At 41.8% G+C, this 18,015-nt stretch overlaps 2 protein-coding genes across 5 annotated transcripts; both read right to left on the minus strand.

The window, feature by feature from the left end:
• Window positions 1–44: 44 nt before the first annotated feature.
• Window positions 45–4,423, minus strand: LOC135492666 (uncharacterized). 2 transcript variants are annotated; one of them, XM_064779240.1, is made up of 7 exons: window positions 3,988–4,423; window positions 3,506–3,629; window positions 3,258–3,327; window positions 2,732–2,959; window positions 2,106–2,272; window positions 1,530–1,656; window positions 45–1,354 (listed from the first exon to the last, which is right to left on the minus strand). In XM_064779240.1, exons 1-7 carry the CDS (start codon window positions 4,278–4,280, stop codon window positions 1,200–1,202), a joined length of 1,164 nt encoding a protein of 387 aa, XP_064635310.1. In that variant the 5' UTR covers window positions 4,281–4,423; the 3' UTR covers window positions 45–1,199. The 2 variants fall into 2 exon arrangements, with proteins under 2 accessions (XP_064635310.1, XP_064635311.1); XM_064779241.1 differs by lacking the exon at window positions 1,530–1,656.
• Window positions 4,424–5,880: 1,457 nt separating this feature from the next.
• Window positions 5,881–17,114, minus strand: LOC135492725 (uncharacterized). 3 transcript variants are annotated; one of them, XM_064779327.1, is made up of 24 exons: window positions 16,965–17,114; window positions 15,643–15,831; window positions 15,371–15,430; window positions 15,041–15,104; window positions 14,591–14,701; window positions 14,176–14,283; window positions 13,753–13,890; window positions 13,494–13,526; window positions 13,139–13,233; window positions 12,630–12,801; window positions 12,315–12,438; window positions 11,803–11,987; window positions 11,263–11,466; window positions 10,804–11,046; window positions 10,447–10,557; window positions 10,141–10,240; window positions 9,545–9,819; window positions 9,212–9,370; window positions 8,774–8,949; window positions 8,503–8,583; window positions 8,223–8,300; window positions 7,850–8,043; window positions 7,478–7,564; window positions 5,881–7,189 (listed from the first exon to the last, which is right to left on the minus strand). In XM_064779327.1, exons 2-24 carry the CDS (start codon window positions 15,813–15,815, stop codon window positions 6,933–6,935), a joined length of 3,228 nt encoding a protein of 1,075 aa, XP_064635397.1. In that variant the 5' UTR covers window positions 15,816–15,831; window positions 16,965–17,114; the 3' UTR covers window positions 5,881–6,932. The 3 variants fall into 3 exon arrangements, with proteins under 3 accessions (XP_064635397.1, XP_064635398.1, XP_064635399.1); XM_064779328.1 differs by having other exon boundaries at window positions 16,996–17,113; XM_064779329.1 differs by having other exon boundaries at window positions 17,036–17,060.
• Between the last annotated feature and the right edge of the window lie 901 nt (window positions 17,115–18,015).

Below are 18,015 nucleotides of genomic sequence, written 5' to 3' on the forward strand. Positions count from 1 at the left end.
TAAGTCCCGGACTGTCCCCGGTTTCAAGGTGACTCTTTCAAAACGGTCATGGCATGGTTTGTTAACAAAGTTGATGGCATTTGATTAGTCAAATTGTCATCACATCGTTAACATCATCCAATTGTCCCCTCACATTTTCCCCATAAAATGGACATGCATCCCTAAGGTTCTCCGTGGGAGAGTCGACTTATTGTAGGGGTACTGGAAAGTAGGCGAAACAGGAAGTAGGCGAAACAGGAATAGGCCAAACAGGAAATAGGCCAAACAGGAATAGGCGAAACAGGAATAGGCGGAACAGGAATAGGCGAAACAGAAATAGGCGAAACATGCATAAACCCGAAAAACAACCTTGTGAGTTTATTGATAGACAGGGATTACCTCTTTAATTGCTCGGCTACACAAAATTGCCGAATTATTACACTGACTAATAATGGTCATACCCTAGCCTCAAGCTGGATGACAAGACGGCAAATAAAGTAGGGGCCTGACAGGCAGGACATGCTATTCCAAAGAAACATTCAATAACTGTGCATTGTACTCGCCGGTCACCGATCCAAAGGTTGACCGCGCTCAACGTTGCTTAACTTCCACTCTGGGGCCAACGCACCAACCACTGGGCCATAAAGGAATTCCCTCATGGCCGGCGGGCTAAGCCGTGCCATATACCTGGGGGTACATCATTCCCCCCTTCGGACAGAGATGGATCGTCCTCGATCCTACTAAGCGCTTCATGCGTCTCATTACCGAACTACAAATCCAGAGCTCGCATCGCGTGGGAAGGTCTGCCAGATGTATTGTACTCGCCGGTCACCGATCCAAAGGTTGACCGCGCTCAACGTTGCTTAACTTCCACTCTGGGGCCAACGCGCCAACCACTGGGCCATAAAGGAATTCCCTCATGGCCGGCGGGTTAAGCCGTGCCATATACCTGGGGGTACTATACAAACTGTATAAAGCGACAATTTCTGATGGCAGTATAAATTCATCTCGAGCAAGTCCGAGAATCCAAAACTGTATGATTATATCACGTATCCACTGTTCAATGGCCACACTTAACACTTTAACACAAGTCTTTACCAAAGGTAGAGGCAGTGACGTTATATCAATTGAACTCAACCCTGCCCTACAAAAAGTATCTTGGTATGTTTCTAGTTGCAGTTCAAAATGTCTCCAGTAGTCCGAGATTTCCAGCTCTACTCTCACACATTCGTCTCGTGAACTATTTCCAACATCCGGTTCTGAATCAACTGAGCCCGCAGAAGCCGCTTGAAGTGGAGACGTCTATCATTTGTGTAGTGGTCAGCTGGTCGGATAGTCTTAAGTGTACCATCTTCATCAATGCCAAGAAACAGCGCTGAAATGTTAGAAAGATTGAATGTTACAGCACAATGTGGAGTATTACAGGGGTGCTTCTCAGACGAAACGTGATTATGACGGCATATGAAACACGCTGGCGACTTTGTGGGAAATGTGTCGGTAGCGTGTCAGGATGGAGACGGGAAGCCGGTGGATCATCTGAATACACTTACATTTGTCTTTCGTCGTCTGAAGAACAATCGAGCCACCCTCGACACGTTTCAGGAAGAACATTCCAGGATCTGGTTGGTGGATCACCTTGTGGTCTTCGTCTATGTTTTGTTCCGTGGCATTGCCGTCCTAAAAGGAGAAGGCTTATGGTTACCCCTGCATTTTGATTGATTTCCGCGGTTCATGCGGCTACATGTGTCTGCCCAGAAGTTGTGAGGCACTCATTATCTGATCCGGGCTTGTCGCTCATAAGACAGTTATATGACTCCTTGAATAATTGAATGGAAATCTTTTTACCGTGAAGGAGGCCAATGAAGTCCTCTCGTAATGCTCCACATTATCATGTAACTGTTAACACTATACATTGTGGTTCTTAGAGCGAATCCATCTTAAACAAAATGGGTTCAGATATATATGGCTTGAGGCAAACTGGTACCCGTGTCTCGCGACCAGTGTCAAGTTGGTGTGATGCGAAAACCAGACAATGGAATCTTTGTAGTCAATAACAGCATTCAGTTTCAGCAGCATCTGTTCAAGAGTCTATTGTTTCTCTGCCCATTCTCCTCTTAAAAACTTACTCTGATATCGACAACTGTTCGCTCTGCAGCAATCACTTTCTCGTTGTCCTCTTCATTGAACGGGAGTTTGATGACCAAAGGGTTCACGCTGTCACCACTTTGCAAACTGCTCACATGACTCCCTTTTCCCGTGTAGATGCCGTTGTAGATGTACATTGGGAACATGTCTGAAAGCAAGACGAAGTATGCCAGCTTAAATTTGTTGGTAGATGTTCACAAGTGACGAATGGAACTAGCAAGGCTTCCCAAGAAAATGATGAATTGGCAACCGGAGGGTGTTGGAGGCAAACTACGAAGGGGGCGATAACGAACTCGCTAGAAGAATGTTCGTTATTTGCACTAGGTGTTGACACAGACGGCTCACGACCGTGCCTGGAGGGATGATAGAAATGACAAGTTGCAGAGGTGTGAAAGAGTGTGAGTGGTACACGTATCTACAAAACGGGAGGTAACATCTTCAGGCCTATTCGCCAACCAGACCCTTGAACAACCAACAAACTATACATGTATGTACCGCTAATAGCTCCAACCTTTAACAGGAGTGAAAAGTGACGATGGTTACCTTCTTATTCGCGGAGGTCGCAGAAAGTTACTTAATCACTCAGCAAGAACTTCTATGTACTTACATCCCATTAATTCATCCTCGACCTTCAGGTAACCTCGAACTTTGATGCTGTCTCCATTGTCGCTGAAGATATAATAGCTCTGCCCATCTTTCGTATATGCTGGCCTCATGATTACGACTCTGTCTGACGTCAGCAGCCTAACACATTCGACGATGTGGCCATCGTCATCTGTTTCAGCATTTGCGCATTTTCCCTGACTTTCTCTTACGTAGATATCAGCAAGTGTTCCTGAAGAGGGATAAACAGTTACCTTGGTCCAGCAAGGAGATGAAAAAGATCATTAGACTTACAGTGTATTTCAAGAACAGGATGGCATCACATGGGATAACAGTTCTTGGTAATATCTTGGCAAATTTCGAGTGTTTGGTTAACCTTTGAGTTATCACTGATGACGTCTATTACGAGGGTCATCAAATACCTGGTTGGTCATACTCTCAAGGTGTAAGCCACACAAAAAACACCCTGATTTGCGGAATAGATGATCGAAGATCAAGAGTCGAGGCTTGAAACCTTTGTCGAAACGTACCAGTTCCATCAGACTTGAATTGCACGAAATAATAGACGCCTTCCTCATTCTCGCAAATTTCATGGAATTTCTACAAATGAAAGAAAGACATTTGATTGAAAGATCATATAGCAAAAACCTGATCTCAGGATGCATCCAAGACATCTTGATCAGAAATCTCGGCAATTTATTAGTGACCACAAAGCCCCGCAAATGCAGCAAATAATGACGATAAACCGTAGCCTTTTTGAGTTAGAAGGTAAACTTACGAAGTTAGCGCTAGATCCCCGGTTTTCCATCCGCTCTCTACATTCTTCAAGCTTCTCAGCCAACGTATTACCATCCATTTCATAAGTCGGGGTTCCAGAGATTTCTTCGAAGAGGAATCCGATCCTGAAGAAGAGGGAAGAGAGAGATTGGGTCATAACTCCATCACCAGACTGTTGGTAGGTCTTGACTACACTTCGGACGCAGCTGGACCATGCAGCCTCGTCCTATCGCCCGGTATTGAGGAAAGATGATCAGGATGATGAAATGGACTGCATATAGGAGCCTAGTCCTGGTCTGTACCATACAGCGGCATTGACATTCATGTGAAATAAGGGGCTCCATCCTCCTGGGATTGGCTGGTGGTTGGCAAGCTTTGTAAGGGAGGTTGACGAGGCAACACACGGAGGGAAACCGTATTGTGGAAGTGTTCTGGAGCCAGGACGTTGATGACAAAAAGACACAAATCGACCTCTGGACCTACCTTGCATGAAGTTTATCCATGTTGCTGTTGGGGATGACATTGGTTATAACATGGTAGAAGAAAAATGGCTCAACTGGATGAAACTGGTGATTCGGGTCCGGCACAAGAAGTTGGCAGCTTCTGATACTCGCTCCCCAATAAGAGCCACGATCCCCCCCTTGGATCAACTGGGGGCCAAAGTGCCCGGCAATGTTCTCCTTTGGCGCAGGGATAACCTCAATCTCCAACGACGACTCCTCAGTCGAGTTCATGGAGTAATAACCGCTCTCGTTGAGGCCTTCTGGGGCAGACATAAGGGTCGTTTGCTTTCGAGGGTCCAATCCTATGGAAGGCGATTTAGGAAGGCCAGAGGTGGTTTTCCCTTCCGTCTGATGTACAAAGCGATTGTGTACGATTGAAGAATTTCATTAGAATTATCGGTTTATATACGACTCTATTATAGGCCTACTGGGAAGAAAAATGGGGTCATACATATCAAGATTCTATAATGAGCTCATTATTTTTGATTTGTTGGACGAGAGGCAGCCAATCAGACTAACGCTACTGACATGACCTTGCTCAAGAACATCCTTGATGTATAAAGTCTCAATTTGTCATTTGATCAGATGAATTTTCTTGACCTCCAGGAAAAGCCCATATCTAAGCTGCTCGTAGATCACGCCTACTGGTGGAGAAAGACTGATTTGGCCTGGCTGTGACCGTCTCATCTCACTCACCTTGTCAACACGGTGGAGCAGAATAGACTAGGGCCGGACACTTTTTCCAGGGGGGCATTTGTTACTGTTACACCGGTTCCAATGACCACTCGTACTCTGGAAAGAGGGCTGAGATTGCTCTGGGACTCGCTGGTCCCCACAGGCCCGGCTATAAAACACCGGCGCCCCGACATGGCGCCCCCAGAAGGAAAAGGAGACCTAATCATAGAGATAGCTGTCAGCTCCGACATACACGTCCTAGCACGTGCGGAGGAGAAACTATCGAAGTGCCAGACGCTCGCAACAGACCTTGCCCGAACCAACCCCGGTTGGAGGACCACAGTAGTCCCCATCGTAGTTGGGACCTTGGGCTCGGCCGTATGTTCTATACGGATGGAAGCTGCGAAGCTAGGTAAACTAACACGGAGGAAACTCTCAATTGAGGAATGCCAAAGATCAGCAATCTTTGGAACTACACAATCAAGCACCGGGACTAAGAGCTACTGCTACTCCTGTTGTAACATGGGTCACCTTTGTCCCCAGGATATTCTTCATCCCCATGGTTCACCTGGCTAAGTTCCAATTCATCTTTTAGCATCAACATCTCCTATGACTCATCTCGCACGTTAAAAATGCTCCAGCATGAAGCCTGAGCAGAAATCCCCCTACAAGCAGCCTAACATCAACTTCGAGGACCAGAGTTAGGCCTGGAAGAGTTTCCTAGCCCAGTGTCAAGAGTCGCAGAACCCCTAGAGCAGCAACCCAATGAAGAGAAGCTGTTAAGGGAAAATATGACCCAACTCCCTTCAAGCAGTGAGACACCACTTCGGGGGAACAAGTGTGATGGTCCAAGATAAACACTTGTTTGCAATTGGTTGACATTGCCCTAATCTAACCCACATGCAAAATGTGCCTATTTTTGCCTATACGTAACCCACATTGGACCCATACATGGCATATTTGACCGTATTGCCCACACAAATACCTATATTGGGCCCACATTATTTGCTATCTGGGTTCGTAGATAGGAAGGTTTTGCAAGCCATTGTTGAACACCTTTGTTTGAGGGAACATCTCAGCAAGCTCTTGGTGGTTTGAAGAAAGGGCCAGCACGGGTCCATTTCAGCAAGTGCTTAGTAGCGTGACCATTAATAGACGGAATAAAATGTCAACAGCAAAAATATGTAAAATAATTTTATTTAGCCATCGCTATAAATTCGGAACCATTCACAAATTTACACCACAAAAAGCTGTATCTGACAATAAGAATATCGTTAACATGATATCAATATTTTGACACTTAACCCGACCAGATAATTGTGGCTAACCGCACCATGCCTTCGCTCTGCTATTTGCAGTTAACCATGACTTCAATTACCACTATCAGTATCGACGTTGTAACTACTAAACTGGCTCAATCTTAAATCTAAATCTTAAACCTAAACCTTTCTGCACAAAGTTCGAATTCGCATGATTTTTTTGCTCCACCATGTTCATGTTTTGGCCCCCTTCTGCCAAAATATTAGGCTAATGAAAATAAATGGGTTTACAGTACAAGGTACAATGTACTATTTTCTCTGTCGGCTATAAAAATGAGTATTTGGCAATCTGAATGAACTCAGTGAGTATCAGTTGTAAAAGGTCTACAGATTTAACATTTGGCAAGATTTGGGTTTGAAAATTGAATATATTCAAACATATTAATCTCATTAACTAGTAATCAGGGCTAGTAATCTAGCATAAATTGGTTTATAAAGGCATCATGTCTTGATGTAATATTATTTAGGATGTCAACCTATTTACACTATGAAATGGATATGCATAAAGTATTGTAGAGAAATGATCATAGATATTTTGGCAATATGATAAAAGTATAAATTTTCATTCAAAATGTTTTCTAAACATTTGTATACAGTAACAGTTATAAATTATAATCATAGATTTTATAAAATAATTCATCCTTTCTGAATCAGAAAATCAAACTGGGCAACAGTCCTACCATATCTCACACAGTGACCTACCACTTTCTACGATGCAGAAGTTCAAATACACATTATGCAATTTGTGCAATTTTCTAGTTCCCCCAATATTTTGTCACAGCCCTTTATTATGAGTAATAGGCATATGTGAAACAGATCGACCCACCAAAACCAGCTCAATTGCTTCTTTTTAGTATCTGTCCGGGTCCCTAATAACTCGAACCGTTCTTGTGTCATGGACTAATAAATAAGTGTGATTCACGCATTTGTTTCAGTTTATCACATACTGTTGTTTGAGTGGGGGTAAGGACACTGCTGTTCTTGTCTCGGATCTGGGTGTAATAACTGAGAACCTGCTCTGCATTGACCGCCCGGTTCTGATCCGACGATGTAAGGGTGTGGTGTTCGGAAGTCCATGGTAGGTGGTGTGGTGATCTGGGAGGCTGACATGCCCGAGGAAGAACGGGTTGCCCTTGACCTTCTTTGAGATAGCGCGAATAAGATCGCGGGAATGCTTGAGACTGTAGGCTGCAACGGAAGCCAGAAAATTTCAATGAAATTAGGCAGAAAATGGTAAAATTTATCAAAAATAAAACTGTAACAAATGGTATTTTCAAAAACTACTTATTTTGAGTTTTCCAAGAAATGGTCAGATAAATACATTCTCAGAATTCTTAAATTTTCAAATATCTGTGTCCAGGACTTGGTAACGAAGAGTTTTTGTTGGCTATCCATAGTCTTGTGGCTTCATCTCCCCTTCAATTATAGGTCGTGACATCATTCAATTACGTAAATGTGGCTTGTATTAGCTATTACCTTTTAGTCTCGCCTTGATTTCCTCTGAGAAATAACCACACTCAATCCACTCATCAAAGTCCAGAATACAGTCAAATGCTGTCAGACCTGCAATAGGATGTGAAGAAATAAACCAATTACTGATCACAACTAGGAGCTAGGAGTTATCAGACAACAGCGTTACAGATGTTTTCATGGTTCCTGAGGTGGTCATTACCACAGCCCAAGAAGAAGAATGGTAACTCAGTTCTAGGTGTAGTACTATTTCTGTTGCTTGGAAGTCCTAGTCCTGCATGTAAAACGCCAATCACCCTACCATTAGGTCTACACTACTTTAATGACTTCATCGCGACGATTCCCAAACAAAACAAAAACCTGAATATACACTTTTACCTTGAACATTCTTACAGCGAACATTTGCTCCATAGTCGATGAGAATATTCGCAGCGAACTGATTGTTGCACTGTGTTGCAAAGAACAGCGGTGTACATTGGTCATCGTTAATGTCATCAATGTCTGCTCCATATTCAATGAGGAGTTCTAGGACATCTGTGGAACCAACCATGCTAGCAGCATAGTGAAGTGCACTGAAATATAAGCAGCGTTGTAGGCTTATCTGCAGACAAAACACCGATTTCAGGCTATAATAGCATACATCATGACGTACTTGACCCATATACCAGTCCATTGAAGTGAAACCAAATACAGGTCAGTGAAAGGCCTTCCCCACATTTAGGAGCCAGTTGAAATACAGCAAAGAACTTACGTATTTCCTCCCACATATCTTGGGCTAGGGTTGGCGCCGTGATCAAGGAGAAAGCGCACAACATCTGTCCTCCTCTTGCTAAAAATGGAAAGGGGAGAATATCACGAACTTGACCTTGACTTCAAATTGTGTCATTGTGCTCAATTGGTTTCATCATATGCATCAGACCATTGGTATAGCTTCTATCAAAGCTTTCTCTGTACCATTTTTTGGTGATTTTGTATGAATCATACTTTATCTGAATTTTCTTCAACAATAGCTCAAGTATTTTGATACTTACACTTTGATCTGCTCCGTGAGGATCCTCTGTAGAAGAATGTCTTGTTCACTATCCTTGAAGTTGATGTCATTGTCAAGCAACCTGGAAAGGATGAGCAATTAGTCAAGAATATGGACAATTAGCTTTTGTATGGTACTCAGGCTGGTACAAAGTGGACAAAAATCCACTATATCTCCATCATGACTACCTATGAGCATGGCATCAACACCTTCACCTTTACCAAAAACGCATATGGCGAGCAGCTCGCCTATCAATTCCTGCTTTTACCTACCATGTTGCACAGTCCAAGAAGTCATTGGCAATGGCCAGATGCACAAGACTAGGTGGCGTACTGAGTTTCTCCTCCTCTAACGCTGCCTTGATTTTTCCATCAGTGTCGTGGTGAACGAGCAGTTTTATGACATCATCGCGACCTTGCATGGCGGCACAATGGATCGGCATCAACGACTGAAAAGTACAAAGTTTGAAAACTTCAAATTCAGGGAAACAATCACATTGGTCCACCCTGTGTATCATGGCTCTCTAAGACGGCAACCACCAGAAAATGGAAGTAGAGAGCCAGAAGGTATCTAGAATCTTTGAATTCTATCAAGGAACAACTCTGGTAATATTGTAACACAAAATGAAGTAAAAATACTTGGTTTTAGTTGTAGTCAATCTGGAATGAATGACGGATCTGAGAATACATATATGTCCCTCCATTACATACCCTATGATTTCTAGCAGTAATGTTTGCCTTGTTCTCAAGAAGTAACTTGATGCATTCCGTCTCTGAAGATTTGTCCATTTCGCCGTAGCATTTCACATGTAGAGGCATGTTTCCCTCGTGGTCTTCCGAGTTCACTAGGCCACCTGCATCAAGGAGAAGCTGAAAGGACATAGAAAGTGAAGTTGAGTTCATTACGGTCTATTCTGAGAGAGCTTTAGATTTAAATCATGACTACACCGACATTGACATGAATTCGTTGGCCACTGGTAACAACCTTGAAGGGAAGAAAGCTGAAGGCTGATGTCTCCAGATTGAAAAATGTCATATTCTCACCTTTATAGTCTCAACATCCTTGGCCCTATGAAGAGGGGTGGCACCCTTGTAATCCTGTAAGTTCACATCAACTCTCAACTGCAACAGATCTTCAACGACTTTCACAGCGCCAAAATAAGCAGAAGTATGCAATAGCGTTGATCCATTTACGCATCTGCTTCTCAAATTGGAGAACTCTTGGACTCCCAAGACGTGGTCACGGACTAGCTTGGCTAATAACTCTGTGTCACCTTCCATAACCTTTGGTACCACTTGAGTGTAGTGCTCATAAACGCCTTAAATAAAAAGACAAAATGTACTGGTTACCTTTAGCAAAGGAAATAGCAGATTAGGTAATGTACCTGACCATTTCATTCTGGAAACAGCAGACTGGGTAATGTACCTGACCATTTCATTCTGGAAACACCAGACTGGGTAATGTACCTGACCATTTCATTCTGGAAACACCAGACTGGGTAATGTAGCTGACAATTTCGATCTGGTGATTTAGGAGGAAATGATAAACAATAAACTTAGCAAATATATCAACTTTACTGCATAAACCATTAAGTGGAGTTTACGGCCAATTGGTTTGTATTACTGTACATAATACTTACTGGTGAGATGATGTCGAAATTCATCATTTTTGATGGCCTCCAATGGTGCGGTCCCCCGAATACTTTTGATGTGGACGTCACAGCCCCATTCTATGAGAAGCTGGAAGAAAGAGTCATCAAATCTTTGCTCAAATTGAATAAAACATACATGTAAGAGCTTATTCCTATTACTTTCTAGTGTTCCAAATGAAGCATAAATGTTCAGCTGGAGATAGGCTTTTTCCATGCAAATGGTTTTAGGAGAAATTTAAGTTCCTATATAGTGCTTTTATACTGTACAGTGACACCAGAGCACCCTATACTCACATGAGCAACACTTCTCTGCATACCTTCAATGGCAGAGAAAAGTGGTGTGTAACGGAAGTTGTTTTTTGCATCGACCTGCGCACCATTTTCTAGCAGGAACTGGACAATGTGCTGCAATAATGAAGAATATGTCTAGTCCTAGTAGGAAGTAACAGATATGGGGGCTATTTTTGCATGTAAAGTACATTGGAAAAAAAGTTATGCCACTTCATAAACAGATTGCTTGGCTTAATGGTTAAGGTTGTCAGCCTCGAGACCCAGAGGTAGAAGTTTGAGACACAATGGTTCCAAACATCTCCTTTCAATAGGAATGACACAATAATAAACCCAAAGTTTCAGTAAGGAAATCCCACTTACATAATGTCCCATCCTAGCTGCCCAATGCAGAGCAGTGTTTCCCGATGGGTGTTCACGGCAATTGATGAAAGACGCATTCGTTCGAAAGAACACAACAAGTTTCTGCACCGATTCAAACTCGTTGTCACGCGCTGCTCTGATGAACAGACGTTGCCATGTAAACATGTTGCCAGGGAATACTTGGTAGAGGAACTCCGTGCCAGACTTGAGGGATTTGTTCCTGGATGCGGCCTCGACATATATCTGAGAAAGTAAACAATAGAATGACATGCAGTCTGCTCAGTCAAAATCAGTCGCATATGGAAGAAAACATATCATTTTAATGGTAATTTTGTGCACAGTCAACTCATGGAAATAGCCCAAAGTCTGTCTTTGATCCAAAAGGCCTATTATTGACAGATCACATATCTATGAAATACATGTAAAACATCCAATCATTATTTATATAGCCATACGTACATCATATTGTGGATAGTTTTCAGCATTCAACTCAACTACATCGTAGGCTGGAAGACGTAGTAAGCGTCGGATAGGCTCTTTGTTCTTTGCCGTAAAATCATCGATGAATTCACCACTGGCTTTGTGCCTGAGGATGATTCTCCTGGCATCACTAACTTGCTCCTTTTGTGTGACGTGGTAGAATCCAGAACCATTTGTTAAACTCTGAAAGAAGGCAAGACATTTTGTACAATTTGAACGGAGAGATTAAATGGTAAGGAGTAGATCAGTGGTGGCGGCATTCGTTTCACAATCCAAGAGGTATAAAGTTTGAAACTTGGCCTGTTGGAGTGGTGCAATGGAGACATCAGCACCTGTCACCTCTGAGGTCTCGGGTTCGATTCCCTAATGTGCAATGCTTGTTTTAGGGATAAACCTTTTTCCAGTCTGAAAAAACGGTACACTCCAGTATGGCTAGACTACCCTGCACTACCCTGCATCTCTTTACAGAGACACAATTGAAACTCAATCCAGTTAAAAGGTCAGAACGTGGAGACATACCAGGTTGATGACCATGGAGAGACAGATATCATTGATGGTGATATTCCGTGGAACTTTCAGGATATCAAACTTTTCCTTGATTTTCTCCCGAATTAACTTGTGAGTCTCTTTCTGTACAACGACAATATGGCTCATCCAGTCCTGACAGAACCGGATGTCAAACTTCTTCTCCAGTTCCAGTATGCCTGAAATATGATTAACTTATCGTAAGTAAGTTGGTTTATTATAGTATAAGCCCAAATAGACGGGCCAGACAGATTTGACTACTGAGACACTCTTTACTCCAAAACTACTATCTCTAATGCCAGAGACCTGGCGAAAAGGCAGTTTCAACAGACATAGTGCATTGCAATACATTACAGTGCATACCAACAATCACAGGCAAGGACAATGTTCCATAGCAAACTGGATAAATGTTATGCAAAGATTCAATAATCCTATTGTCCTATGTCTACAATGTCACTGATACGATCCACATGGTTGAAGGAACTGATTCAATGGGGATTACATACCATCTCTGTATTCATCTTTGAGTTGGTCTAGCTCCTTTTTGCGTTTTAGGTGACTCGGCTGAGATTCTAGATCTAAATGGTCCAGTTCATGGTTAGCTTCACGGTCCAGCCGATTCAGCCAATCCTGTACAAGTAGAGATGAAATATTGAAAGAAAACAGTATAAATTCTCAACAAAATGGCTATCCACTCAATGCCCAAGTGTTTTGCAGTTGCCACAGACCTGGCCAATGACTTGAGGTAAACTGGATCCGAACGCATATCGTAAGCCATAATATTACTCTATTACTGACATTATGAAGACATACAAACTTACATATCTGTCAACCACCGCCCTGCTCTGCCTGTACTTGTAGCCGACCATAAAGAAGAAACAAAAGTAAGCACACACAGACATGGGATCGGCCTCGACGAGATCCTCCGAATCAAATGGGTTGTCGGCATACATCATCTTCTCAAAGGCTCGTAAAACTAGATTGATGGTCCACCTGGGGTAATAAAAGGAACGGTGTAATGCCCATTCAAATATGCTATGAGGTGCCATTGAGGAAGAGGAATGAATTGGGACAGAACCACGTATGACAAGCACTGATCCTTATATCAATCTTGGTTTGTTGATGCCAGAGGATTAATGGCACAAGGTGATGTACCAGGCCCCCTTTCCCTGGCTGTGAGCGTTGTGGCACAGGTGGACGAGGCCAGACTTGCGACTCTGGACTCCTGAATGGGAGATTATCTTGTACGGGTACTTGAAAATCCCCCCCTCCCATTCCATTAAACCAGGGTAAAGATGATTTGCCAAACTACACAGTGCTGGAAACTCACCTGTCATTGAGTAGGACCTCTGTTGTGAATGTGTTGGGTATAAGAGAGTTAATAAGAGAACACAGAACACGGCTATCAACCAACTCATCAATGCTCTAAAAGAAATAGAATTAAAACAAAATCAATGTGATGGTAGTGGCTAAAAGATGCTTCATATGAGGCACAGTATGTCAAAACGTAAGTACGGGTGTACACTGAGTGTTTGGTTGGAGAAATGAGAAGACAACGTGACTGTGCTCAGTGATATCATTAAAACTACCTCTTTGATCCAGTTTCCATGTTGTAATTCAATCAACAAAATGAAATTATAAGCATTCCGAAGTAAATTTGGTGCATTTAAGGAATTAATTCTTACCACAAGATTGAGCTTTTTCCCTTCTTTAGTCATCTGCAAAAGAATAAGAGACAAAATAAAGAACAGATCCTTCAAAGTGACGCTAAAAATAATGGTGCCCACATCAAATACCGACTTAAAACTTGGTTAACACCAAAATAATAAGGGACACAAAAAACTGAGAATTGTCAAAAAAACCTAAAAGTGAACGTTCATCAGAAAGCAACTTCAACCATGTTGTAAACCATGCACTTTCATATATTTGGTGAATTTGCCTTACCCTCAATTGAGCGTTCACCATCTCAATAATACAGTCATCAGGAGCAGGCGGCAATGCAATGTTCCTCTTCTTTGACTTGTAAGATTTGCATACGTCTGCTCCCGGGAATGGGTCGTACGAATCCATTTGATCAGGCGGCTGGAAGTTAAAAGAAAAACAAAATTTTAAGATCAACTGACCACCGACCAGGTTCAGGCCAACAACTACAAAGAATTGCATGGCCAAATACAAGCCAAACAAGGAACGGATGTTTGGATCTATATTCTGCAAATACTGAGTCTTTGAAGTATGAGCAGCTAGTACCATGAGGCCATGTCAAATTAACTAAATTTTCTTCTCACTCCTGCTGTCACTGACAGCAACATCTCTTTCCAAATCTGCGATTCCAAAATCGCACAAGAGATGTTAAGAATCATATCCTACCCCATCATCGATGTCCTCATAAACGACACCTGAAGCACCAAATCCAGAGAGCAGTGACTTTTTGGCTTTCTTGGTCTTTTTCTTAGGAGGAGGTGGCGCTGGTACCCACTGAAACAGATTAGATCAAGTCAGATAAGTTCATTCAACTTAGGTCCTGGGAATATGTCGGTCATGATCTTTGATTTATTTCACAATGCGAATAATTTTGTCATGATGATGAATCACATCTTTGCAGTGACAGAGGTTGGCCATGTCTTTGGTCATCTTCAGTATATTAGGATTGCCAAAGTAAGGTTTTGACACCACGAAATGACATCAATGTACAACAGGCACATGACCACACCACTAATTTAATGGATGGGTCAGGTTACACAAATAGTTAGAGGCATACAGAACCTTCAAAAAATCAGCTCACCTTGAATGGAACCTGACATAACACTTCATCGTCTCTGTGTTGGAGGTATTCTGCTCGCTCCCACACAAACCAGATGTCATGGCTGATTAGTCTCCATAGGAGATCAAATATCTGGAGGAGAAAGTTAATCTGAAGTTGTATTGGGACACCCTGTGATTGTGTAAGGAGACCTCAAACACGTACAGTTAAAGGAAAAATGTAAATTTGAACATTTAGGAAAAAGAGATTATTTTTGACCCATGATCAATTTAAAGACCCCCTGAAGGAACAATCCATATTCTCCACATGACTACCAATTATGCTTTTGAAAAAGAGAGCTGAGTGAATACATAACCTTACATTGGAAAAATAAGTCCTGTGAATAAATTCAGTGAATAATATTCAGATCACCTGCTACATGTGTTATCAAATCAATTGATCGATCTTTTAAACTGGAAGTGTTACACTCACATGATCAGCACTTCTCATAGCAAACATCCGGGTATCCACATAGATGTCTTCAGGAATAATGTCACTGGAAAAGAAAATATTTATGTTACCATTGCATTTGACCACTTCCTAGTCATGTACTGAGGTCAACAACATGCTCCTCTCACTTGCATGTCGCTGAGGTAGTCACCTAATGAATGACCGCTGCTCCTGATGTGCAAAAACAAGGGATAAGGCGAGGGATGGTTTTGTGTAAAAACCATGATTATCTATAATGGTTTCCGTTATTGGTCATCTTACATGTCATCGTATTCAGAGACTATGACAAATAAGTTGGTTGATGCAGCTTACCATTTTCTAAGTTCAGCAACAATCCACTCAACACGAGTTATCTTCTGTTGTTGAGTAAGGCTGGAATAAAGATCAGATGCTCATAATACGTTGTTAAGGATTTCTTTTGGCTCTTGATTCTAATATTCTGTGTAGGCAACCCTCAACTGGTTAAATTGCATTAATACATTTCTACAATATAGAGCAGACAAAACTGGTCTAAGTTTACATTATGGGTCTTTATCAGATGTCATTTACAGCTGCCAAATAAGAAAACACGGAAGAATACCAACCCATCAAAACTCTGTAGTTTCTTCAAGTCTCGTCCAGTTATACTTTCAATGAGCACTTTGATGTTCGTCCCAGTGAGCAAGTCCATTAAGACATTGTTAAGGATGAGGTCTGTATGCTTGAGCCGCAGATTCACCCATGCGGTGAACCCGCGTATCCTCGTCTTCATAGACATCTTGGCACTTGGTTATCTGAAAATTGAAGACAACACATTCAAATAAACAGGAAGTAATCCATGCTTCTGGAACACCCAAGATCGCAAAATGTCCAAAATGACTTCAACCTACAGGTATTAACACAGACCTGCCCCTGGATTAGATGTTTGCTACACGTGTTTGAGCCAACTCCATAAAATGTTGAAGTATACATCAGAATTATTAGAATGGATGAAAATCGAGACAGAAAATCACCCATAAAATTTTTGTTTGCAAAAGAACCTTAAATTTAACTTGAAATTTAAAGTTATATCTCTTAAAGTCTATTTGTACTTTACATTATCAGTTTGATAATGAATCACCACAACTCTAGGCAAACGTTCTTGACGTATTTTCCTAACAACATTTTACACTGAGAAATCTAGGGTGCTGTTTACCCACTACTTTTAATAATTCACAGTGTATAGACTTGATAAATATTTAGTTTCCCAAGACCAAATCCTGCCTGGAGCAAAAATGCAAATAGCATGCTGAGTTATTCAAAGGAATGGCCTTACATGTATGTTGGTTATATGAGATTATATTGAAGCTACACAATAACAAAATAAATGCAGCATAAACTTGATAAATGTTTTTATTCCAACTTTTTACTGCAAAATTTATTTTTGAATAAACTATGCAGTCGTATTTAAATCAATAATGGGGGGGGGAGATAGGTACATACCGTACATATGTGTACATTTGTAACACCACACAACATACGTGGTTGCCCAGTTCGATCCTGTAGACAGTAGGCCTATGGTTGATGTTCATGCTCCATGTGCTCGACAGAGAGGTAGGCAGGCCGATGTCGTTCATGCGCGGTGAACAACACATAGCGATTTGTGTGAAGTTACTTTGAACTCATGCTCACCATCACCACATCAGGCAAAAATATACATTGTATGCCCTTACTCTACTGTACTCGGGCCTTAGTTATAATCTTAAAGTTAGGCCTACTCTAAGTTAATATAACAGAGGAGTAACCCTTCCTTGCCTTACTCTACTGACGTACTCGACTCGGGCCAGTAGGCTCAGGCCCTATAGTTAGTTATAGTTTAGTTAGAGTAAAAGAGACAGTCTGCCAGAGGAGTAACCAGCTACAAAACAACAATGATTCATTAGGCTACCTTCGAAAAATGGATAAACTTCCTCAATCACCTGTCACCTCATGACACCACCATTGAAACGGTATTCTTACATGTTCACATCACCTACAACTACACAAGCGGAAACTGGTCTCCATGTTGCTGTCAATGTCAACAATAAATCGCTCTTGGACGCGATTTGTTACATCCTCGATGTTCACATTGAGGAATTTCGGGGTTCTTCTAGTAATAACAGGTGACGCCACCATTAGTTCAAGCGTTCGTATACGCGGGAAATACGAGGTCTAGTGTCCAAATGTGGACTAATTATCAAAGAATTTGTTGAAACTGTGATATTTCTAACTAGTCCAAATAATATTCTTTCACAAAAACTACTTTTATTTGAATGACAATGACAATATCATTCAGTTGTAGGCAAAAATAGTTGGCTCTCTCTCAGACCAACTTTCGTTGATCCAAGATGGCACAACTCAATAGGCGGCTAACAAGAAACTACGCGTGTTACTGTTGTTGCCGACGTATGTGTACACTGAACTTGGGATGTGCGTCGGCCCCGTGTTGAAATGCCGTCCAGTGCCAGTTGGTGCGTTTTTCGCTGATTTGTGCAAAATTCAACATATCTCAAAAGTTCAATTTTTGACCCTCGTTTCTTTTTTGATTTTTGTGTAGCGTAACCAACTGTCTTTCATGGAAGAATGGTCATTGTAAGAATTATTCAGGAAGAAATGTATAATATTTGTTTTTTGGGGATTGTCCGACCCCAGTGTGAAAACTAGAGATTGTGGTCATCTGAGAGATGTGGATTCATCATCATCATCATGTCCCGTAGCCATGCGGCCATTTGGTTGACCCTTAGCTGTTAACGCGACGATGCGACACCACACGGTTCTGTCCTCGGCGAGGCAGATCAGGTATTTCTTCCAGTCCAGGTGCGTCATGTCATCTCATCCATCCAAATTCCCTTTGGAGGGGGTCGGCATAAGGATTTCAACGTAAAAAAAGTTCCGGGACTGATGATATTGGTTCATTTTGAGCAGAAAAAAAAGAAAAAATATTTGGACTTAGAAGGTGA

This window comes from Lineus longissimus, chromosome 8 (genome assembly GCF_910592395.1).
Source record: "Lineus longissimus chromosome 8, tnLinLong1.2, whole genome shotgun sequence".
Classification (NCBI taxonomy): domain Eukaryota; kingdom Metazoa; phylum Nemertea; class Pilidiophora; order Heteronemertea; family Lineidae; genus Lineus; species Lineus longissimus.

Coding starts and splice junctions, on each gene's coding strand:
- LOC135492666 (XM_064779240.1), bottom strand. CDS start 4,280: ATGTCTGCCCCAGAAGGCCTCAACGAGAGCGGTTATTACTCCATGAAC. Junction 2,273..2,731: donor CGAGGATGAATTAATGGGAT/GTAAGTACATAG, acceptor TCTTGCTTTCAG/ACATGTTCCCAATGTACATC. Junction 1,355..1,529: donor TCAGACGACGAAAGACAAAT/GTAAGTGTATTC, acceptor CTAACATTTCAG/CGCTGTTTCTTGGCATTGAT.
- LOC135492725 (XM_064779327.1), bottom strand. CDS start 15,815: ATGTCTATGAAGACGAGGATACGCGGGTTCACCGCATGGGTGAATCTG. Junction 15,105..15,370: donor GTTGCTGAACTTAGAAAATG/GTAAGCTGCATC, acceptor TTTCTTTTCCAG/TGACATTATTCCTGAAGACA. Junction 12,802..13,138: donor GAGGTCCTACTCAATGACAG/GTGAGTTTCCAG, acceptor TTATTACCCCAG/GTGGACCATCAATCTAGTTT.